Genomic DNA, 25,040 nt, shown 5'->3' with positions numbered 1-25,040 from the left:
CAACTATCCACCCCTCCCCATTCACCCAATGGCCCCCACACCTGGGTCTGGCCCTGCCTCACCTGTTTCGCTGGTCCAGGTGTCCCTCTTTGGTCATGTGCTGGCTGGCTCCCATAGATTTTCTTGTCTGCCTTAGGCAGGCAGCCTGCTCCCTGCCCCCTTTCCTTCCTTATGAGGGCCGTGGATCAGGTAAGTATCCTAGCTCTGGGGCCATGGTGGTGGTGGGGTTGAGTCCAGAGCTCACATCCGGACAGGATGGTAGGATGAGCTAACTAAGGCTGAAGTAGGAGCATCCCCTCCCAAACCCTATCATATTGTTGTCATGACCCCCAGGGGGTTGCCACCTCCAGCTGCCACCACTCTGGACTTCGGGTCCCTTGAGAAGGCCCAGAGCACCCTCCCAAGTCCATCCAAAATGCCTCCTTTTAAGCAAAGAACATAGATGTGATGACCAGGCAGAGAACACTTAAACAAATGATTTATTAACACACTACTGGGGCAAGGAAAACAAGACAAGGTGCTTTAAAATATGTAACAGTGTTTAAAGGCAAAAATAACCAAATCTAACGCAACTACCTAGTTCACTTAACTAGTTACTATTTCCAGGCCTCCTGCCTGCATTCACTCTGAGTCAAGTGAGGGATCTTTCTCCTCAGACCAGACTGTCTCCTCTGTGAGACAAGACTGCAGAAGAGCAAAAGAACACAGTCCCCTTCAATTTAGCTCTACGAGAGGAAGAACACCATTTTTCTATAGCTCAGGATTGCCTCAGGAATCCCTGGACACTGATTGGTTACAACCATCACTAAGCATTGTGGGGATTGTAGGCTGTGTCTGCTTTCCACTGCCCTGCAAGTCTCTCCAGGGAACAGGCCGCACTGGGCCCCATCTCCCAGTCCTACACAAATCATGACAATTGTTTAGTAAAATTCACAATGGAAACCTTCCCAATGTCAGTCCATCTCCCAGTCCTACACAGATCATGACAATTGTTTAGTAAAATTCGCAATGGAAACCTTCCCAATGTCAGTAACTGCTGCAAAGAGGCCATGGCAAGCATAACCAGTGTTAACATGGGTTGCCATTTGGAATATCCTTTGATCTATCCATTGCTACTCACTACTGCCAGAAGGCCTGGCAGGAGCTGGTCCATGGGGTCGCGAAGAGTCGGACTCGACTGTGCGACTGAACAACAGCAACAACAACAACTGCCAGACAAGCGGAAAAGAAGAAGAGATTGGATTTATACCCTGCCCTTCATTACCCAAAGGAGTCTCAGAGCGGCTTACGATCCCTTTTCCTTCCCCTCCCCGCAACAGATACCCTGTGAGGTAGGTGGGGCTGAGAGAGCTCTCTTGAGAACTGCCCTTGAGAGAACAGCTCTGAAAGAACTTGTAACCGACCCAAGGTCACACCAGCAGCTGCATGTGGAGGAGTGGGGAATCAAATCCAGTTCTCCCAGATTAGAGTCCGCACTCCTAACCACGACACCAAACTGGTGTAGCTACTACTCCATGTCCCCAATCTGCCATTTCTATTTTCACAGCTTCAGGACTTGCACTGCATTTGTTTTGGCACCAGTGCCTAAGACTACCTACTTGTCTGCAAGGCTTTGAGCCATGCAAGTTGCAGCGTGGATTCATAATGGATCATGAGCCACCTTTGAACACAACTAAAGATTAGACAGAGGGGGGTACAGGGTTTCCAGTGACTCCTTCCAGACCCAACAGGCTGATACAGCCCTGCCCAGCAATTTCTAATGTTCCTAATACCTGATCAGCACGAGTGAAGAGTCCAACAGCCCCGCCAGAGCACGTCTAGGCTGCAAGTGACACATCCCATTAATCATTCGGTCTGCTCTGGAATCTGTGCGCACAGAGCATGAGCTCAGCTTCCTTATGGGGAATAATACAGCTGCCTTTCCTGCCCAAGATGCTGCGATGCGATTTTGAGAATAGTTAAGGGAAATAAGCACCTCTCCAGAATCCTGATTGTGAACAAACAGGGGAAGGGTGGCTCTCATTGGGAGGCTGGTGTCAGACACTGAGAAGATGGGTGCTTTGTCTTTTTTAGCACATGTTTGCAACCCTCCCAGGGCATTCATAGTAAGGCAGGGTACAAGCATATATAAATAACAGCAGAGGCCCGAGGCACCCGCATAATGACACCGTCTCATATTCCCTTCATAGGAAGAGCCCTGCTGGATCAGACCAGGGGTCCATCGAGGCCAGAATTCTGTTTCAAACTGTGGCCAACAGGATGCCTCCTGGCACTGGGTGGCAGAGGTTTAATGCCACTGAATATGAACTCCAAGAAGCAAGGATGAAAACGCAATCAGGCGCTTTGCTGATGGCTGTCATTGCTGGCTAGCCAATGCCTGACATGAAAAGGAAAATGATTAGCTGATTCTACAAAGGTAACCCTGACAACCTGACAGTGCAAAAGGCTCAACCACCCTGATTTTTTGGAACACAAATTGTGTTATGAACACAAGACTGGGACCACTACCTGTTGAGTTCCACAAAACTCACAATTCAGATAACTTCCAAAGCCAGTTGATATCTCTTTAGAATAGATTTCCACTAGGATCACTGTTTCTCATTGGCTAAAGGCTGCTTTTTTAGTGCTTAAATATAGCTCTTTTCAGTGCTTGAGTACATCTCAAACTAGGACCAAAATAATTCACTGTTCCATTAAAGGCATAAGACTTTCTACATGCATGGGAAATGGAGGAGGCTGCAGATTCCTACATGCGGAATGCAGGTCTGCAGGAGAACAACTTGATTCGAGTCCAGTAGCATCTCAGAGAACAACAAGATCTTCTGACAAAGGGACATTCAGCTCTTGCAAGCTTATACCCATCAAACTCTGGTTGGTCTCTAAAGTGCTAGGTAAAGGTTTTAAAGGTAAAGATTTCCCTTGCTTGAAAGCCAGTCGAATCCGACTCTAGGGTTGCAGTGCTCATCTCCGTTTCCAAGCCGAAGAGCAAGCGCTATCCGAAGACGTTTCCGTGGTCATGTGGCCAGCATGACTAAATGCCAAGGTGCACGGAATGCTGTTACCTTCCCACCAAAGCGATACCTGTTTATCTACTTGCAATTTCCTGCTTTCGAAGTGCTAGGTTGGCAGGAGCTGGGGCCAGAGACTCCATCACGCAGCACTAGGGTCTCGAACTGCCGAGCTACAGACTTTCCAGTCTGCAGCTCAGCATCTTAACTTCTGAGCCACTGTGGCCCAAAGTGCTACTGGACTCAAATCTAAGTGTCTGCATAGAGATTCTTGTCCAAAATGCATTCCCATAGCAATTTCTAGAAGGAGGGGAGACACAAGCAGATTCTCAAGTGTCAAAGGTATGTGTGTGGTAGCCTTTTCTTCTTGTGCTGCACAGTTACATCCTCAAATTCCACTGAAATCACTCCTGCTTTATATGAAAGCTCAAGAGGAATGCAAAAGGCTGCTGAAGCACATGAAACAAACTGCATTAGTTCACATTTGTACTCGCACTTAACAATGCTTTTACCATAACTTTGTAGGGGGGCTGTGGCTCAATAGTACAGCATCTGCTTTCCACACTGTGGGTCCCAGATTCAATCTCTAGCAGGTCCAACAATGAGGACCAGGTCCCAGGTGATGTGAATGGCCTCCACCTGAGACCTCGGAGAGCTGAGGCCACTCAGAGTAGTCAACGGTCTGACTCCGTATAAGGCAGCTTCATATGTTCATAATTTAGTATCGCCACACAAATTTTACATAGATAACCATCCAAGTTTGATCCCTTTTTGATCTCCACCCAAAAGGGCCCTAGGGAGCAGCGAACAGAAAAATCCATGCTTGAGACAACTTGGAGAATTGATGCCGGCCAGAGCAAACAGCACAGGGCTTGAAGGCCCAGTGATCTAACTCCGTGTAAGACAGGTACACGTCAATCAAATGCCAAGACAGCTGTTTATAAGCACGTACATGCCTGTAAGAGTGAGTTACTGTGTGCATGTCATATTACATATGCCTGTGAGTGTTATACTTTTGCCTGTTAACAATGCATGCAAATGTTAAAGGAAACTATACATGTACTAGTCACATGCATGTGGTTGTGTTTACATCCATGCTCATTCATGCTGGTGAACATATTTGTTATGCTAGTTCTATCTGTATTAGTGTATTTTTACATTCAGTCCATGCCTGTCTTTCTTATGAAGTTGTGAACTAGTCTAGTTTTGGTCTGATTGAACAGTATTAGTGCAATTCTGTACACACAAATTTACATTCATTCTCTTCCTAAAACGTGTTCACTTGAATTTTTAACCCACCTCATCTTGAAGGTTCAAGGCAGGTAGCAATACTTCAAAACAAAACAGGAAAAGAATACTGAATAATACATAAAACATAACAAGCAACGAGCAATCCACATGAATCAAAAGGCCATTAATATTCATATACAGTCTGTGGTATGCTTTGCATTGTGTTTATTTCTGTTTAATTTTCCACTGTTTCTGTTTTTAGGTTATTGTGTGTTTTCTTTCCATACTGTTCCTTACATGTATTTGCAGTGCCAGCCTAAACAGAGTTACACACTTCTAAGCATATTTATTTATTATTTATTTATTATTATTTATTAAGATTTATACCCCGCCCTCCCCACAGAGCGGGCTCAGGGCGGCTTACAAGGGGCTTATTGTGGACTTATGTTACAGTGAACACATGTACAATCTGTGTACATTGTACACTTGATTGTTCTTTGTATGGAGAGTAACTCTCATGCTACAGTGAATGCACGATGCAGCTGACCATGTGAGACAAGTCCCACATTTACCTAGGTACTGGTCCTCAGCTTCATTTGTAAAGTGAAAATGTGTTGCCTCTTCCTTACAAACAGATTATGGATGTGCAGGCAGGATGTGTTCACTGAAACATGCAAAAAGAGGTGCAAATCACTTGTTTGGTTAGCATAAGAAGGAAGGTGCAGACATGACACAGGGGCTTGGTTCATTCCTCACCAGTGGAAATAAAGGAAACTCAGTAGATTCTCTGTCCCTCGCTTAAGATTTCTGGGTAATATTATGAATTGCACCTGTACTACCCAAGTTAATCTTCCCCTGAACAATAGTGAATTCTTATACATTTCCTTATGAGTGCAAAGAGAGGTAGTGCTACAAATGAAACACTTCATATCTCAATCCTTCATACTTAAAATTAAAACTTTCATTTCAATGGCTAACTATGGCTTTAATCCATAAAGTTACCATGAAATAGGTAGGGAATGTCACCCTTTAAACATTATAACTCGGTCAAGGTGAGAAAGTGTGTTCATCTGGGAACATCTGCAGCATGTGATCCTGTGTCTGATACTTCAGAAACGTTTTCAGAACCGCAGTAAAGGACAAGGTGAAAACTCGTGTGGTCAACTTGAAACCGTTCACATCTTGTGAGGATTTCTGTTAGGGATGCCAGCCTCCAGGTGGGGCCTAGGGATCCCCCAGAATTACAGCTCATCTCCAAACTACAGAGTTCAGTTCCCCTGGAGAAAATGGATGCTTTGGAGGGTGGATGCTATGGCATTGCATCCCACTGAGGCCCGTCCTCCCCAGGCTCGATCCCCAAATCTCCAGGAGTTTCCCAACCCGGAGCTGACAACCCTACCTCCCCACCCCCTACCAGTGGCCATTGAGGACCTGGCAACCCTGGTTCCTGTAGATCACCCGTCAATGTTTAGAGAGCCTTTACAAGAATGTGACAGGACACTTGCAAAATGTGTGAGCACACGTGCCAACTCCTTCCTGTACTATTCCCCCCTCTCCAAGCTACAAGCGTACCTTTCTAAAGCCAGAGGAACAATCTGCAGTGTGGGGTGGATCTTTGAACAGAGGATAAGCTCTGAATGGGGTCTATCATTCATACAAATTATTCCTCCAAATATTCCTAGCATGACGTTTTTGCCAGGGTTGATGGGAATTACCGTGTCGATTTCATGGTCTCCTGAACTAAAAGGCTAAGAGGCAATCATTTTCACCAATCTCAACTGGTGAGCATGTGCCAAGAGCAGCTACTAGCCAGCTGCCTATGTGAAGTAAAATGCTGCCATTTGTGGAGATGCAAATACACTTGAAATTCTGTTCATTTTATATATGGAACCAATAATTAATGTGGGCTGATGGGGTGCACAATTTTGAGGAAAATCAGGCATTGGAGCAGGGCAATTTCTGAACACATTATTTGAGAGGATTGCTTTATGTTGATTAGGCCGGTGGTTCTCAACCAGCTGTACATGTATCACCGGTGGGACACAGAATTAGTCCAGGTGGGATGCAGGGGTTTCCTAACATGTACTAAGAATCTGCTCTCCTTCTATCCCCATGTCCACCTCCAAGTGTGACAAGCTGTTTTCTATCAACCCTACCTGCCACAGATTATCCATCTGTGACCTTTTGGCATGTTAGCAGTAATAACAGAATGCCTGCAAACATACTAATGTCCTTCCAGGAAAAAATTGGCTATTTATTTCTAACACAGCAAGACCCAGATTCTTTGACACAGTGATTGGTGGTAAGTAAGACACAGAAGGTTGAGAACCACTGGCTTAAACCACCTCCTGCTTATCAAGGTAGGCTCTCCTGTTTGGAGGGAAGGGTAAAAGTACATTGTAATTACAAGTTTAGGTGGTATATTTCAAATTAATAGCTGCAGTACCATAGAATATGAATCTCCAGGGCTCTTTATGTAGAAAAAGCCCAGCAGGAACTCATTAGCATAATAGGCCACACCCAACAGCAGGAACCCTTTAGCATATTGGGCCACACCCCTGACAGCACAGCTCTTTAGAACATTAGGCTGCACCCCCATGTTACCAGAAGTGTGGTTATCCAGCCACACCCACCTTTTGCTTGTTATTCTGTTTACCTTGTTTGTTGTCAAAACCCAGGGCTTTTTTGTAGCAGGAACGCCTTTGCATGTTAGGCCACACACCCCTTATGTAGCCAATCCTAATGCATTCCTGTTGGGTGTGGCCTATTATGCTAATGAGTTCCTGCTGGGCGTGGCCAACTTGGGAGCCAGCCGGAACTCCGTTCCTGTGCGTTCCTGCCCAAAAATAGCCCTGTGAATCTCCATGGCTAAAAACAAACCAAAAATTGCAATCTGGGGGGAGGGGAGGCAGAGGTGGAGTGCTGACCAGAAGGATTGCTAATTCAGCTGTTGGTACTGCAAAAACTGGATTGAGGAGTATTAGAGATCTATGGGTATCAGTAGTTCTCTTCTATTGTCTGCTGTTTTTTAGTAAAACAGATTAATTTATGGATTATATGTCAGACTGTATATTTATTTGTAGCTGTTAATGTATAGAAATGTGGTCCTTTGCCATGTTTTTGCAGCTCTATATTAAAAAGCTAGAGTTGATATTCTTACTCTTGCTTGTTATGACCAAGACTTTTTTGTTTGTTATTCTAATCATATAATTATGAGTCAACAATCATGAAAAATAAAATATATTAATGAGCATTTCATGCAACCAAAGTGAAAAGCAGTAATTAAAGCCTCTTGCTGGCCCTTTTAAATCTTCCCAGCCTCTGCTGTTTTTGAGTTCAGCAGCTTCTGACTCTTTGTGCTTAATTAACCACTCCCAGTTCATTCCCCCTGCCTCTGCCTGCCTGAATGAAGTTTTTAATTGGTTACTTTTTCTTGGAGGGGGAGGAGGGAGGCTTGTTGTAATGTACTCATTCCAGACCGCATGCGAGGCTAGGGCTCCACGCGGTCAGACTAAGCCGTCGAGCTTCAGTCCCTGCACAAAGGACTCTGAGGATCCTAGCCACACCTATAGGAGGCCCAGGATCCCGGCCGAGAGCCTATGGAACTCTCGGCCACTGTAAATAACCAATGCATGGTATGGGGTGTGTTTAGGGGTGTGGGTTTCTTGCACGTATAAGCCGACCTACGAGCTGGCTATTACGTCTTGTTCCTGATCTACAAATAAAGTATGAGAGCTGTAATCACTCATCAGTCTCAGTACTTTTCACTTGTACTGCAATCCTAAACAGAGCTGCACAACATGTGCCTGGCCTTCTGCCTCCTTCCTCTCTGCAGATATAAAAGCTTGGGCATGGCTAGAGGCAGGAGCCTTTTGGGCCCATAGCTTGCAGCCTATGTCCACTGTGCAAGGAACTTCACAGGATTCAGAACCTACTCAGAAACTGGCCTTGTGTTTCTTGTTCTCTTTCCTTGTTTTATTTCAAGTGTATCTTTTAAAAAAAGACTTCAATTGTTGTTTATTTAAATGAGGTGTTTTTTCTGAGCTACTTTGAGTCCAATTGGTGAGAAAAGGGGTCTGGTGAACTGAGTATATATTAAAACAAAAACACAATTCAATGGGTGTAGAAGGGTGTAACTGCTTAAGTTTGCACGGTCACTATTCTACATAGTTAATAAACTCTACCAATGCAATCAATGCATGAATCACATTAAAACGGCATGGATGTAATAGGAATGGGGGTTTCTCAGGTCAAAAGAGTGGGCCTGTGAAAATCTGGAGCATCCCTGCAATGAAATTTGGGCAAATCCCTGCTATGATGCATGCACTGTTTTGTTTGAGATTTGTTCTATTGATGCACAGCCACAGCCCCCCAAAGCCCACTCTCAGAAAACCAAACCAGGAAAGATGACATTGAGTAGAAAACCAATGAGGACTATGTCTAGCCCACTCAGAATCCCATTTCAGTGGTTTTGTCTGTACGGAGCGCTAATTGTTCTGCCAGATTTTGGTCTTCTGCGTTCATGCATATGAAAGGAGGCAATTAGAAGGGTGGAGGGGTGGCAGTGGCTAAAAATGTGTGTATTCTTTGCATTGCAGTGTCTTCTATTTAACTATACCTGCAGCCTATACAATTGCTGTTGTACTCATCCGTCATTCTCCACTTTGTATAGAATGCACCATTAAATTATACTTTAACTCAGTAAAGTAGTTCCTTGTGTTAAAATGACTTCAGTACAGGCAGAAATACTGTTGAGTTTTTCTGAAGGTGAAATCTGACAACAGAGATACATATATCTCTGACAACTGATATATATATTGACCAGTCTCAAATGTTCCATTCTTGAGTAAGGTAATTGAATGGGTGGTGGCTGGACAACTCCAAGCTTTCCTGAATGAGGCAAATTGTTTAGATCCTTTCCAATCTGGATCTAGGCCTGGTTGTGGGACTGAAACAGCCTTGTTCGCCCTGGCAGATGACCTGTGACATGAGCTAAACAGAGGGATTATGACTCTGTTGATTGTCCTGGACCCTTCAGTGGCTTTCAATACCATCAATCATGGTATCCTCCTGCACCATTTATGAGGGCTGAGATTGGGAGACACCATTCTGCAGTGGTTTTGATCATAATAAGAGGATAGGTTTCAGAAGGTGATGCTGGAGGACTGCCTTTGTCCACAAGGTTCCTTCTTGTCCCCTATGCTCTTTAATGTGTACATGAAACTGCTGGTGAGATCACTAGAGGTTTGGGCTAGGTTGTCATCAATATGTGGATTATAGTCAGCTCATTCTCACACTTCCAGATGATCCCAGGGAGACTGCAGAAACCCTGAAACAGTGCCTGATGGCAGTTTTGGAGTGGATGTAGGCTAATAAACTGAAGTTTAATCCTGACAAGATGGAAGTGGAACTTGTGGGCATAAGGTTTGACCTGGGATTTGAGGTGTGACCCATTCTGGATGGGTTATATTCCCCTTGAAGGAACAGATCTGTAGTCTGGGGATGCTCTTGGTCCCAGGCCAGCTGCTGGATAAGCATGTGGCAGCTGTGGCTAAGAGTGCTTTTTACCAGTTGTGACTGGTTAGTGGGGTTGCCAGGTCCCCAGTCCAGGTGGGGGTTCCTCTGCTTTTGCGGGGCCCTTTCTGCTGCTGGGCTCAAACCATAGAGTTTTGCCCAAACACTAGAGCATCACCCCCCAACATCAGTGACGTGATGACATCACTTCCAGGTGATGTCATCATGGCATGTGTGCTTCGCATGTGCACTAGAAGATCCTAGGATGGACCCTGGAGCCCTCAACCAGCATCCAGGTAGGATCTGGCAACCCTACTGGTTAACCAGCTCTAGACTTTTCTGGACAGAAAAGATCTGATCACGAGGCAGAAAAGATCTGGCCACCATGATGCATGCTCTGATTAGGTCTAGATTAGATAACTATAGTGCACTCTATGCAGGGATGCCCTTGAAAAGTGTTTGGAAACTTCAATTGATACAGAATGCCACAGCCAGGAACCATATCACTCTAGTCTTGGACTACCTACACTGGCTTCCAAGTTGTTTCCAGGCACAGTGAAACAAGCCAGTTTTGACCTTCAAAGCTCTATATGGTTGGGAACCAAAATACCTGAAAGGCCATCTCCTCCCATATGAACCCACCTGGCCACTATGGTAATCTTTAGAGGCCCTGCTTTGGGTACTCCCACCTTCTGAGATGAGGTGGGTGGCAACCTGGGAGAGGGCCTTCTCAGTCATGCAACCAAAGCTCTGGAACTCTCTCCCCAGGGAGATTTATCTGTCCCCATCTGTTGCCATCTCCCACCAGTGGGTAATAACCTTTTTATTTTGTTTGGCATTCCCTCAGTGATCCCTCCTTCCTGACCAATGTTTTAATTGCTGTTTTTATCCCTTTGTACATATTTTAGCCCTGTTTTTAATTGTTCTAATGATGTGTGTGTTTGGGGGGGGTGTTAATGGTTCTAAAAAGTTATTTCTATCATGTATGCCTGTTAGCTGCATTTATGGCTCTTGTGAGGGCAGAAAGGCAGAATACAAAATTCTGTAAAAGAAAAAGAAAAGAAATGTAACTGTGCAAGGTTCTTCAACTGTAAGATGATCTTCAAATGGGACTTCACTCATGGGGATCGCTTATCCTCCTACCACTAGGGATTATTACTTAGAGTGGTAGACTGGTGTCTATTCACTCTTTATCTAGTGCTTTACATAAAATAAATTAACTTTCTTTATGCATTCCTTTGGGTCTCTACTTTTCAAGGTACCAAACTGTTTCAATTACCACTGCAGGGAGTGGGGGATGTGATTAAATGTTGGTTTTTATATTCTAAAAAGGAGTTAGGGTTATTTGTTTTTTGCTTGCTTGTTTGTTGTGAATTTTGTATGGTTGTGTGTTTGGGGTTTCTTTTTTTGCTACTCTGTCCCAGAACTCTTTGGTGCATGTTTTATGGCATGTTTGTATATTCTGTATTTTAATGTATTTATGTTTTTAATGGAAGCCGCCCTGAGCCCGCTCGCGGGGAGGGCGGGGTATAAGTCTGAGGAAATGAATAAATAAATAAATAAATAAATAAATCTTGAAACTTGCTTTGAATATCACACTATGTAAGTCTTTCATGTTAAGACTTCACAAACTGCAGACTGTGGAGTTCTTTATCATGTCTTGACATATTTTGCCCTTACTCCATCCTTCCACTTTTGTTGTTGCTGTGTTTTGGTTTTAGTGCTTAACATCTAAAGGCTTGAGGAGAACATAAAAGCTAGCTTAAGGACTGATCAGTGGTATTAAGGTGATATTAAAGTCAAATATTTTCCATTATCTTTTTCTTAGCTTCATCATTAAAAAGTAAACGAGATGGAATGTGTCTCCTGACAGTATGGCCTCTGAATCTCGACAAGGGTACCTGAATCCTCTGACCTTCATTATTATATACTTATTTATTTATTATCATCTTCCTTTCTTATTGACACTCAAGATAGGTTACAAAACATGGTAAAAACAATTCAGTTGCCATTGGGTCATTCAGTCATTGGGTTGCCATGTCCCTCCTGGCGACCAGCAGGGGATGTGGGAACTTACCTGGAGAAAGAGAAATGCCCAAGCCTCTTCACTGGTGTCAAACAGGAAATGATATCACACAGCAAAGTCCAGGTGATTCTCTAGCATTTGGGTAACAACCCTATGGTAAAACCAGTTTCTACCATAGAGTTTTTGCCCAAATACCAGAGTGTTGCCTAGACATCGCTGGTGTGATGACATCACATCTTGTGTGACCCCAGTGACTAGGCCTGAGCCTCTTTCTCCAGGTAAGTACCTCCCCCCAATGGCCAGCTCAATGGCAGCCAGGGGAGCAGGGTCTGTCGGTGGGGGACCCCTACCTCCACCATTTGGGACTCAAAGCTGCTTAAAACACTGTTAACCCCTCCTCCATTTTCCCACAATAACCACTCTGTGAGGTAGGCTCAGCTGAGAATTTGTGACAGGTCCAAGGTCACCCAGAGAAATGCCATCACAGAAGTGGGGATTTGAATCTGGGTTACCCAGGGTCATAATTCACCAGTCTATCCACTACACCACACTGGCTCTCGGTGAGGTTAGGACTGAAGAACTGGAAAACAATGCAAGCAAACAAAAATCTGTCTAAGGCAACAGAACAGTCAGTGTGGGCAGTGGGCAGGGCACTAGTAGGCAACTGTCTCATACTTCAAGCTTGGAAAGCCCTGGGTCAAATATAGAGATGCTGCCCCTTGTAGGTTGTGAGAATGTGATCTATAAGAAAGGGTAATGGACAGACAACCATAAAGATAAACAAACTTTCTTTGTGTATATTATTACTCCCTTGTTTGGTTCCCCTCCCCCTTTGATGCTACAATTAATGTCAAAGGGAATAGAAGAAAGAGAACGAAAGGAATGTTTTGATTAGTTATATTTGAAAACTAACTAGACCTTAAGAACTTAAGTCAAATACAGCCCCGCTGCCTCTTCTGACTGACCAGGTGTTTATCAACTCTCCTGGTTTTGCAGTCCCGCAGGCAGGCAGGGAGGATACACGCAATATCTCAGGATCCTGGTGAGATGCCATATGTTACTAGTGGACAGCATTTGGCTTAGTGGGTGGGTGGGGAGTTCTACAGGGCTGCAATATAGAGTGTTATAACTGCCTCCTGTAATATTTAAGGCAAATTAATTTTTTAATGTTGCTATCAAAAAGAAAAGAGAGGGAGTGAGAAAGCTTTAATTATATTCTATCAATAGCTCATCTACAAAAAAGAAACTTAAGCAAACTTGTGATACAAAGCACTGAAGTACAGCATTATTTTATCCTCATGGTGCCACACTGGTCAAACAATATCCAAGAGAAGTGTAGATAAAAAGCAGATGCAGAATTTGTATTTGCCCTTAGAAATCTTTTCTTCTGCAGAAATGGAGGGAAGAGAAAACCAGCAAGCAAAGTGCTGGGCTAAATTACTCTTTATTGCAACGTTGCCCATTAATACAGCAGATGGAACAATGAAGAAACCAGGTAAAAAGAGATGGACAGGAAGGCCCAGCAGGTGTTGCCGCCTCTGATGTCTATGATTTTCTGAAGTATGTCCCAGTGGGCCAGACTCTCATCAGACATCCCTCCCTTTTGTACTCAGCACCAGTCCACTGATTCGAGGCTGTTAAAAAAACACTACTCCCTGTTTCTGAGCATGCCCAGGATCCAAGCTCCGAATGGGGAGTGCTTCAGGCAGTAATGATCACTTTTTACAACCGCTTTTTCTACAGCTGGAAGCCGCAGGGAAATAAACGTCAGAATCATTTCATCAGATTTAGCCTTCCTTGTTGGAGAATCCTGAGCTGAAGTTTAAGTGAATACTGGCTGGGTTGGGGTTTTTTTTGTTGTTTTTTAGTTTTTTGTTTTGTTTTTTCCATAAAATAGAATTGCAGATTTAGGAACAGTTTAGTTTAACTCCTTTCCCACAAGAGATGTATCACTTCAAAACACTGCTCCTTCTAGGGTAAGGATGCAGAAGAAGCCTTGAAGGTGAATATAGAGGAAGATTGTGATAGCTCATTAAACTGGGAACTTAACTGGGCAAATTAGAACACATACAACACTGTAGACATGGAAACAAGCCAGTTTTCTCTACTTAGGGTTCATGACAAAAAAACCTCCTGTAAATGTGACTTATTTGTACAGAGGACAGCATGTGTAGGGGGGACAGAGCAGTCGCTCTACTGCCCACTAATGCACAAGATCTGTGTGCCCAGCTGCCCTTATGTGCATTTACCTGAATATGGGTGGTTTGGCTACAAAAGCTCAAAGCTTGATCACACTGTGCCGTAGGCATTGCACCTACATTTGGGTAAATGTGTACAGAAGAAGAAGAAGAGATTGGATTTATACCCCACCCTTCACTATCTGAAGGAGACTCAGAGCAGCTTACAATCCCCTTCCCTTTTCCTCCTCACAAGAGATACCCTGTGAGATAAGTGGGGCTGAGAGAGCTCTCTCCAGAACTGTCCTTGAGAGAACAGCTCTGAAAGAACTTATGACTGACCCAAGGTCACACCAGTAGATGCATGTGAAGGAGTGGGGAATCTAACCCGGTTCTCCTAGATTACAGTCCACGCTCTTAACCACTACACCAAACAGAAGGGAGCCATGCTAGTGCACTTGGTTTTGAGTGGGAGCAAAGACAGCACTGCTTCTCCTTTGCAGATGCTATGCTCTCCCAAATGGGAATTGGGTATAACTCAATGGTAGAGCATCTGCTTCTCATGCAGAAGGCTCCAGGTTCAATCCCTGGAATATTCAGTTAGAAGAAGCAGGTAGCAGCAATGTGAACAATCTTTGCCCGAGATCTGGGACAGCTGCTGCCAATCAGAGCACGCAATATTGACTTTGATAGATCAATGGTCTAACTCGCTATAAGGCAGCCACCTGTGTGTAGAATGTGGCTTCTGTATTCTATGTTCCCAGTCTTTCAGCCATGGTTCCATAGCTCACAGTCTTTCACTTTCAGGTCACCGGAACTCACTGTAAATCTGATGGACTGCTTTTAAATGTATTATGTATTTACGTTTTATTGTGTATGAATACTGCTTGTCAGTTTTGGAAGCTGCCCTGAGCCCGCTTGCGGGGAGGGCGGGGTAAAAGGGGAATAAATAAATAAATAAAATAAATTAAATTGTTGCTTTGAAACTCCTGAATTTCTTTTCCCAGTCCAAGTTTAAAAGAAAATCACCAGAAGGCTTTTCTCCTCCACACATCTGTGATGTGAAAGCAGCCAGTCATTTTGCATAGTGGAAATGGAGTGCTGGCAACCACCAGGAAAGCATAGCTTTAATGGGAGGGAACTGACCAGCCTTTCAAACTCTCTGGCTCCATTATTGTAGCTGCCATCTTTGTATAACAAATGGATGCAAAACAGGATGGCTGCTTGCTTCATCTCTACCTCAGCCAAGCCAAAATCCGGAGCTTTGAGTGGTAAATTGCTGCTTTCAGCTGTGGTGGAAGAGGGAGTCTTCTTGAGAACAGGCACCTTCTGCCAAGGTTATCAGTTGTAGCCAAGGTAAATGGCCCTATGCATTTTCCTCAGCAAGGAGCAGGGTGACTATAAACCCTAAACATTATCCCAAAGCCCGCAGGTGCCAGCAATCCAAATAAACGTAGAGCAATTAACAGAATTAACACAGCTTTAAATAGCTTGGCTCACCAGATGCAGAGTCCTAGCAGGGTTCCATAAAATGTAAAGTTATTAGAGATTAAACCGTTAATCATCTGTTCAAAGACTGGATGCAAAAATCATCCTGTTTGAAATAGGCTAATAATCAGAAAAGGAGCAAGGATTTCATGGGATCAATTATGCCATTCCAATTCACTCTCTCCTTTTTTTTTTCTTTTTTGCATCATGCTCTAAATCTACCATCTCTACAATACAGCTCCTTTCTAGTTTTAGACCACTGGGCAGGGGAGAGCTTGTGGCCAGAACTCTCTCCTGAAAAATGTCAAGTCTACCAATGTAGCATATAGAGGCATTAATGAGGTGACAAAGTGGACTGCATCAGTTCAGACTGTCAGCGAGGACACCATTTTTTAATACTGCCTCACATAAAATATACCCTGCAGGTAGAAAACTATTGTATGAGGAAAAAATATCTATCTAAAGTCTTTCCTGCTGTGCTAGATTTCTACTTGCAGGCAGGGTTTAAAAAACATAGGGTAGAATATAAATTTAAGATTTCTCTGTCTTCAGTTTGAACAGGTACAAATCACCATATAACCTCATTGTCTACTCACTTGTACCTGCTACACGCATAGATCGAGCCAGAGGGTAGATATGAGGTTTATGAGGATCTGAACTATCAAACTGCAAATGAAAGAGTAGTCATATGGCAGGGGTCCCCAAACTTTTTGAACTGGTGGGCACTGTTGGAATTGTGACACAGGATGGTGGGCACAGCCACAAAATGGCCACCATAGGAGGTGGCGCCAGCCACAAAATGTCAGAGAGTGAAGTTATACATAATTTTCACACTAACTCTTCCACATATCAGGCAGAAGTTCTGTTTAACGGGATGGCTTATATTGTTTTAAAATATCTTGTAAACATGCAGCTTGCTTTTAGCAACACAGTACTGTAGTGGCAGCTGCTGCCAAAGTGACTGTACACCCCATCAGCTTTCCAATGGCCAATCAGAAGCCCTCGTAGGCAGAACTCTACCTGGCAACACCCACTTTCTAAAAACAATTGGAGGGCACGAGGAAAGGTGTTGGCAGGCACCATGCCACCCATGGGTGCCAAGTTGGGGACCTCTGGCCTAGAGCCTAAAAGAGAGCAGTATAGGTGCCAGGTGACCTCAAGGGGAAGAAAATTCCACAGTCAAGGTGCAACCACTGAAAAAAAAAGTCCTGTCTCTGGTCACCACCTACCTCACTTCTGAAGTTGGGGGCACAGACAGCAAAGCTTGGCAGGCTCAAAAAGGTTGAGGACCCCTGCTCAAGATCCAAATGTTTCTCTTTACCCATGCTCTTATATGAGGGTTGATCTTTAACATCATTTCTATAGCCTGTTTGTACAGCCAGCCCTCAATAAACTGTGTCACACAGCTCCTTCCTTTATTTCTGTACAATGAGCCTGCATCTGATCAGCTGTTTTTATTTTTGTCTCTTTTCCACAATAAATCTGATTCCGCTTACAATGTTCCTCTAGTTCTATTCTGTTTGTTAACGTATGTACACATATTCACCTTGGATGCTGTCTTCTCTTAATGGCTGACATTTTCCTGCCCTTTTCTATAGTTTTGCTTAGGCCCTCTTCCATTAGTCTATTGTATAAACCTGTGGCATGGTATCTATCACTCTGTTTTTACAGTCTGTATGACAAAGTGCTTTTCCCCTCTTCTGTTCAATTGAGAAATATTTCGCCACCACCCACACCATTCCCGCCCCCGCCCCATTTTTATGTCACTCTGATATTGGACTGTTTTTAGTATAGGGATTCTTAACTTTAAGTGGGTTTTAGCGGGTTGTTTTTTTTTTGCTTTAACATTGTATTCTCTCTGTGTTCTTGGTTTTGTTTATAGTAACAACTTTGCTCAGGCTTTTCTAAAGTCCGTATAAATTTTCTCTCACATCTTTTACTGTACAGTTATACAATACTTCATATATTATGAACCTCTTAATTTTTTCCTGGTACCTTCTCTGTTCAACAATACACTTTCAAATATCTCTTTAAACAACTTCACAAACATTGATGACTTTTTTTTGCCCCCACAAACATCTTCTGTTTTCATCTTACCCTTGTGGCAGCCTTCACTGGACTACTATTCGTGCCTGAACTTTAACTGAATGCCATCCTGCCTCCCCATTCTAATTTGCTTTACATATTTTTCCTCCCTGTTATATGTTTTGCTCTGCTTCATATGTTGCCACCTTTTGGGGGGACGGGGGAAGGTATGTAAATATTATTTAATACTTTTTAAACAATTAGTATACATATGTATTTCGCAGACCTTATTTTATTAGTTTTCTATATTGCTGTTTATTTTCTTCATTGTAGGTGCCGCTTTCAAAAACTGAGACTTTTTCCTCTCAGAAGTTTTGTTTATGTATTCACATCCATATCTTTCATTTCTCCTGTTTAACTTCATATAATTTCTTTTCTAACTTTAATTAACTGCTGCTCTCTGAATTTGTACACTATAATTTTCTACTTGCCAGTGTCATATTTTCTTTTTTTTTAAACTTGCATATTAGTAGAAGAAGAATTGGTTTTTATACCCCGCTGTTCTCAACATTTTAAGAAGTCTGAAAGCAGCTTACAATCCCCTTCCCTTCCACTCGCTGCAACAATCACCTTGTGAGGTAGGTGGGGCTGAGAGAACTATGACTGGCCCAAGGTCAACCAGTGGGCTTCATGTGGAGGTCACCCAGTTCTCCGGATTAGAGTACGCCTCTCTTAACCACTATACCATGTAGGCTCTACACAGAGGGAAGGCACACCAACTTTGATAAAGCAGGCATATATCTGGACAGGGGCTAGATAGAATACCTCTAGGCAACATCATGTACACCAGCTCGAGTTCCATGCTGAAAGAAAGGTGAATTATAAATATTCAATATTTTCACCATTATTCCTATTGTAATTTTGCTCTCCTTTCCTTTTATGCCATTTGTATGCTGTCCTGTATTTTCCCATGGACTATCACTTGTCATATTTGTCTGCTATATTCTATATTTACTCTCTCAGAAAAGAGTTTGAGGTTCAGTTGGTAACCTTTCCTTTCCTCAAAAGTCCCCACAAGTTGGAAACAGAGCTTTCTACAGACTCCAACTCTGGCTTGTTTTGTTCATTTCTCTTTCCCCAATGCAAACTGAGGCTATGATGAATTTTCACTTCACTTCCATTTCCTCATCTCTTTTCACCATCCCCTGTCCCAGTCTCAGGATGTGAACAAAGACTAGGTGATGATTGCCTTCATCATACACCCATATTTGAACACTGCTGCTGAATCAGTTGATCGTTCAAATGACAGAGGTTTGGCAATGGAACACAAGGTAATGGCCACATGTTTTCATATATAGTCAATGCCATCTAGAGATGATTTGAGGTATAAGTACGAATTTCAACATCTCCACCTGGTATTTGGGAGAAATGCCCACAAAATTTGGTATTTGTCAAATAAGTAAATACTGTGGCGTTTGAAAACATTACCTCTTTTAGGCAGCCCATGAAGTTGTTGCTGATAGGAGAACCAGGTAAATCAGCTGTACTGGGGCTCCCACCCACGTAGAAGAAGTCATCAGAACCTAACATGGTGTAGTCCTCTTGGGTGTAGCCAGTGGTGGTGAGGATTCCATCCACAGAGATTGTCACCTGTTTGAAGGACACAATGGACAAAACAAAAAAAGAAAAGAAAAAACAAAATTCCCAGCAATGACCTTACAGTTCTTATAAGAGCAAGTCATCTCCCCTACTTTTTGATGTAACTTTTGGGATAAGTTTTGTGGAGGTTTGTTTTGATTAGCGCAGCCCAGTTCCATTTACTGGTCTGTTTTTCTGCCCCTTGACTTCAGTTCCTAAGTTGTCTGCTTTGTTTATTTCAGCACTGATAAAGCCAAAGAGAGCTACGCTACCTACCAGAAAGCCTTCTTGCTTAATCAGGCCAGAAAATGGAACTGTTCTTAGAAGAGAGAAAGAGAACTTATCTGAGTTGATTTGATGATTAATTAATCATTATTTGTAGTGATTATCGTTAGTTACAATCGTTAGTAAAGACACTAATGAAGACGAAGTTGATATATTTGATTTTGCTTCTTTTTTTTGTGCACGGCACACTGACGGTCATGCATTCAGGGAAAGGAGGGAAGGAAGGGATCTCACTTTCAATACATTATGGATGAGCATGCTATGTACCTACAGAGACACACACCCGCCACCCGCCACCGCAACTTAAAAAGAAAAAAGAGGAAGTGAAATTAAAAAAATCTGTATTAACCCAAAAATGTTATTAATAATCATAGAAAATAGAAAAGAAATAAAAACCAACCACACACCAGCAAGTGTGAGAGTTTGAAAGAGAAAGAACAAAATGGCAAGCGTGCACACACACCATATTTTCACGCCCATGCCTGTGATATTTGGAAGGGAAGAATGAAAGATTCTGAGAGAGAGAGAGAGAGAGAGAGAGAGAGAGAGAGAGAGGAAGGGGGACTGTCACACTTGCATGCAGTCATAAAAAATGAAAAAAATTAAACTAAAAAAAATAATCCAAACAGTAACAGAATCTTTTTTTTAAAAAAAGGTTCAAAAGATTCAAAATCCCATAACACATGGAAGGTGAAGAGAGACAGAAGGGGAACGGGAGAAGGAAGGTGGTGAAACTGATGTGCATTTGGTTAAAAGGTTATTAGTGACTGGAAGGAGATATGGAGGAAAAGAGATTGAGACAAAGTATGGTGGGGCGTGGCAAAGTGGAAGAGTAGGTGGGGCTTAATCAGATGTGGGCATGCCATGCAAAGTGTGTACTGAAACAAACAACCGGCTGAGCTCCTTTTGGCCATGGTAAGTGGAAGGTCAAAGAACGAGAGAAAGAGAGAGAGATTGTGAATGTGTATGGAAAGTTGACAGGAGGAAGAGGTTAGAATGAAACTGGGAAGAAGAGGAACTCTGGCCAGTTTTGCCTACAACAGCCATTGCCACAACAAAAGGATGAGGGGAAAAGGCCGGCCTCACCACAACAAACTATAGGCCCTGACATGGTTGCTGACTTAAAAGCCTTCAGGGAATCCAAAGCAATAAAGGAGAAAAGACAGAACAAGGAAGAAAAATAAAAAAGAAAGAGAGAGAAGAGAATAAAAATAGCAATCTATTGAGCAGCAAAAATATTTTTAAAAGATAGAAAACTGAAGAAGCCAAGGAAAGAGATGATCATACCCCATTTCCAGAACTGTTGTGTTTGTTTGTTTGCTTCTTGTTTTTTCTTAAAGAAAATGTTTTTTTCCAAAAATAAATAAATAAATAAAATAAAGAGGAAGAAAGGTGTTTACAGCAAAATCAAAAGAAAAACAAAAAGGGAGAGAAAGTATAAAGGGGAGGGGAGAACAGGGTGGTAGGGAATGGAGAGGTAAAGGCAGGTAACACACGGCAAACCCAAAAAAAGAGACAATAAGAATGATATCTACCAGACAATGTAGTTTGTTTACCATAGCGTGTCCAATGCCTGAGTGCTTTGCGGAAAAGGGGGAAGAAAGGAAATTAAAAAATTGTGAACAGAACGATTGTTAATTAAAATAACTAAAAGCAAAGATGAGTCGTTAGGGTGTTAGTACATTAGTCGGTTAGTAAAAATGACACATTGCATGAATGGTCTAGTGTTAGTCTTTCAAAAAAAGGCGTGGGGCGCCCAACACACACAGAGCGAAAAAGAGGACAATATGAGCAGGACTGTCTGGGAAACCATGCCATATAGATTGTTAGGAGGAAGGGGGCTACCTACCCCTTCCCATTCTCTTTATACAGGCTCTAGCCCATCCCACCTTAAGATATGTTAGCAACACTTCCCACTGCCCACCATCCTGGCTTTTTTAAAAAATCAGAGAATATAAACAATACTTACTTTCCAAAAAGCCCATCAATGTGTTTATTCCCCATCCACCCAACTCCACCCCACACAAATATGTACCACCATGAGAGATCCCAACAGTGTTCCATCCCAGCCCATTTCTCTCTCCTTTCAGTGATCCCAGTCACAGCTACCCTCAGGTGTTGCTCAGTTACTCTAACCAACCGAATATATCTCTTGGGTGCAGGCTGTTGATTGACGATTCCCTGGGGTTCTCCTTCCCGTCCCCCAATTTCCAGATTTCTTTAAAGCAGATGGACTGGTGACTCTCAGGAAAGACATACAGAACAAGAGAGATTGGACTAACAGATACAATGCGTAGCTCACCTGTGATACTCAGAAGGGTGGGGAGAAGGTTGCCTAATAGCAGAAGGCATGGTGACTGCTTGCATCAGATATTTTGGAAGGGAGGGAAGAATGTTGATAGAATCTAGCATGTCCTGGGGGAGTGTGTGGAAATGCCTCCATTGCTCATTGACAGGCTTGCACAGCCCAGGCCTCTATCAAGTATGCTTTTCAATTTACGGAGCAAGAGGTGTCCTCTTCAGTGTAATGATAATTTTAAAATTGCTTTGGTCTTTTAATTACCTCAAGTTTCATATATAAGTAGTTAATACAGCTGCATAGCTGTTTAGAAGGATGCTTTCATCTCTTGTAGCAGCTTCTCTGTTTCGCTTGGGGCCACTCATATTATTAATATGAGCACATGTAGCCCACAGAAGTTGCACATTCCAGGATTCGCTGTTCAACCGATAACCAATTGCTGTTCCAGAAATACAGGAAACTTAATTAGGAATGATATTGCAAAGGAACAAACTGCTTTGGCGGCCCTGATGCTGGGAATGATTCCCTGAAGGATTTTACATTTAGGTTCAACAGGCACCCTTCAGGGAAGTTTCCAACATGAGGTAACACGCACTAGAAATGGGATTAGCATGGTAGACTCATTGAGTCTTTTCAGAGTCTGTGATTCTGTTAAACTTTGGGCTGATGATGCTGTTTGGAAGTGCTGAAAGTTAGTATGAACAGAGCATTGTTGTTTATGGTATGTATACTCAACCTACCGTTGCCTCTGATAAACAGGTTCCACAGACTTTCGTAGTGTTTTAAAAACTGCAGAACACATTTACCCAGAGTTAACAGTGGGGCGAAAGAAAAAGAACAATGTATCTCAGCCTGGAACTTACTGAACTGGCTTGCAAAATGGACTCCTACAATAATTTAGAGTAACGTGTCAATTTCGCACTGTCTAGCTGTTCAGTCAGTTGGGGGAAGGTAGATGCGTTACTGCAAGACAGTGCTCTCAATATGCTGGTTTTGTTTCCTTTATCCTTCAATGGTGAAAATAAATAAAAGTTAGAGTCACTTTAGACATTCACTCCATTCTGTGAAGGTACTCATTTTCACATTGTTTTTATAGAAGTTTTTCCACATGTGATTTTTTTTTAAATGTTATGCAGATGCCCATCAATCTTTGCTTGTTCCTCATGGTATCTTTCTGGAGTGGTTTGTGTGGGAGCTATTGAGTCCATATGGTGAATACTGCATTTTTGTTTGGGTTTTTTTCCCTACCAGGATTTTATTAGAACATGAGAAACTGATCTATGAGACAATAAAGACAGGTTTATCTTTAAGGTGAGACAGTCCTCCTTAAATTAATCAATGGCCAAGACAAATGCTAACAGAGGATGGTATAGAGGACAGAATACTGGACTAGAAGCAGAGAGATGAGAGTCCAAGTGACTGAATGACCATGGATCAGTCACTGTTTCTCGGTCCATCCCAGAGTTGCTGTGAGGATAAAATAGGTGGTATGTATGCTGCTCTTCCTTGGAGAAAAGGCCAGGATAAAAAAACAATTAAATAAATAATGTTTCTTCCCAGAAGTACAGCCTCTAGGGACATTGGTATGCTTCAAAAAAGAAGTGGGAAGGTAGTATGACTGGCAACAGAAGTAGGGGGAGTAAAACCATGCAACTTATGGGGAAAGGAAATCAGAACAGAAACAAATAAATATGCAACCGTGTCAGAAAGAACCATAAGGAAATGACACACAAAGGACGGCAACTGCAGTGTAAGTAAATGTATAAAGTGACCCTTAGAAAAGCCTCTCACCATATATTGCAAGGCATATCAGAAATATTATTGCTGCTCCCCCAATTTGATATAGGAGGACAGGTAGAGGAGGGCAAAAGAATCAGCAATATTAGTGGCAAGAACTGAAGCAGGTCTCCTTTTCTGAGCTCTCCTACTCTCCCTGGTAAAATGTGTTGCATTCCAAAGAGAAAAGAGGAACCCTGTTATCAAACCTCTTCTGAAAATACTGGTGAAATATATCAGTAATTATGCCACAAAAACATTGTGCAAATATTTTTTAAAACTTGTTAAAATGACAGAATGAACTTTAAATTGACATTAGCAAGAAAAAATATTTAAAAATTACAAATGGTACTGTTTGGCGTTAATCACAAGTAGTGATGGTTGAACCTCCCTTGCTCAAACTGGAAAGGGCCTATCCATTTATAAACAACTGGAGAATAAGGAATAAAAATCTTTCCCCAAGGGTTTTCCAATGTCACTCCCGAACCACCTTTCCACAATCCATACAGGCCACATACTGTGGGTTGAAGCTACTGTGAGGATAGTAGTGTGGGAAGGAAGATCTGTCCCTGACTTATTTCCTCCCTCTACTCCCCCCACCCCCTTTTTGGTTACAACACCCTTCAAGAGGCAAGTAACACTAAGAAACTCAGGAAATACTACACTTCCCTGTCTCTCTGGCCCCTTGATTTGAATACTATGATAACCTCTTGCTTTCCACTTTGGAGCCCTGAATGCTGCTGAGCCTAGAGTTGCCAACTTCCATGTAAGTGGAAATCCAAAAACAACATCCATTACAAAAATAACAAAGAGTCAATAAAGATATGCTGCAATATCATTTACTGTCGTAATTCTGTAGGAAATTCTCTTCTATTATCGCTCACACGCTAATGAATGCTGCGCAATATAAACAATACAATTCACAATATTTGCTTTATCTGAGCATGCAGCAATCACATTTCTTATCAATTACTACTTATCAACTCTTGAAGGAAACATTCCATGTTGACTCTCTAATAACAGAACCCAAGGTCTTCACAATCTGTTTTCTTCAAGAGTTGATAAGTGGTAATTGATAGGAATTGTGATTGCTACACGCTCAGATAAAGCAAATATTGTGAAACGAATTGTTTATACTGCACAGCATTCGTTAGCGTGTGAGCGATAACAGAAGAAAATTTTAGCGTGTGAGTGATAATAGAAGAGAATTTTCTACAGAATTCTACAGAATCATTTACTATGGTAAATGATATTGCAACATATCTTTATTGACTCTTCATTATTTTTGTCACAGATGTTGTTTTTGGATTTCCACTTCCTCCTGTGATCTCTCATTTTTGGCTTCAACTTCCATGTATGAGCTGGAGTCTTCTCAGAATTATAACTGATCTCCAGATGACAGAGATCAGGTCTCCTGGTGAAAATGGCAGTGTCAGAGGGGAGACTCTATGATATACCATAGACTACAGAACAGATGGAAGTCCTTCTGTGAAAATCTCCAGGAATTTCTCAAGCCAGCATTGGCAACCCCAGCTGAGCCCTCCTTCCCACCTCTCCTCCATGCTGCCACCACT

General features: G+C 42.5%; 1 protein-coding gene across 1 annotated transcript in view; it reads right to left on the bottom strand.

Moving 5' to 3' along the window:
* NRXN3 (neurexin 3) overlaps positions 1 to 25,040 on the bottom strand; it is a 1,635,269-nt gene that overhangs the window by 1,185,982 nt on the left and 424,247 nt on the right. Inside the window, exons 6-7 of the mRNA XM_015418345.1 lie at positions 20,927 to 20,971; positions 18,957 to 19,118 (exon numbers count right to left, since the gene is read on the bottom strand). Coding sequence (XP_015273831.1) covers positions 18,957 to 19,118; positions 20,927 to 20,971 — 207 coding nt within the window. The remainder of the gene's footprint in view (positions 1 to 18,956; positions 19,119 to 20,926; positions 20,972 to 25,040) is intronic.

Source organism: Gekko japonicus, unplaced genomic scaffold (assembly GCF_001447785.1).
Source record: "Gekko japonicus isolate JY-2015 unplaced genomic scaffold, Gekko_japonicus_V1.1 scaffold3, whole genome shotgun sequence".
Classification (NCBI taxonomy): Eukaryota; Metazoa; Chordata; class Lepidosauria; order Squamata; family Gekkonidae; genus Gekko; species Gekko japonicus.
This window is presented reverse-complemented; position numbering and strand designations above follow the sequence as displayed.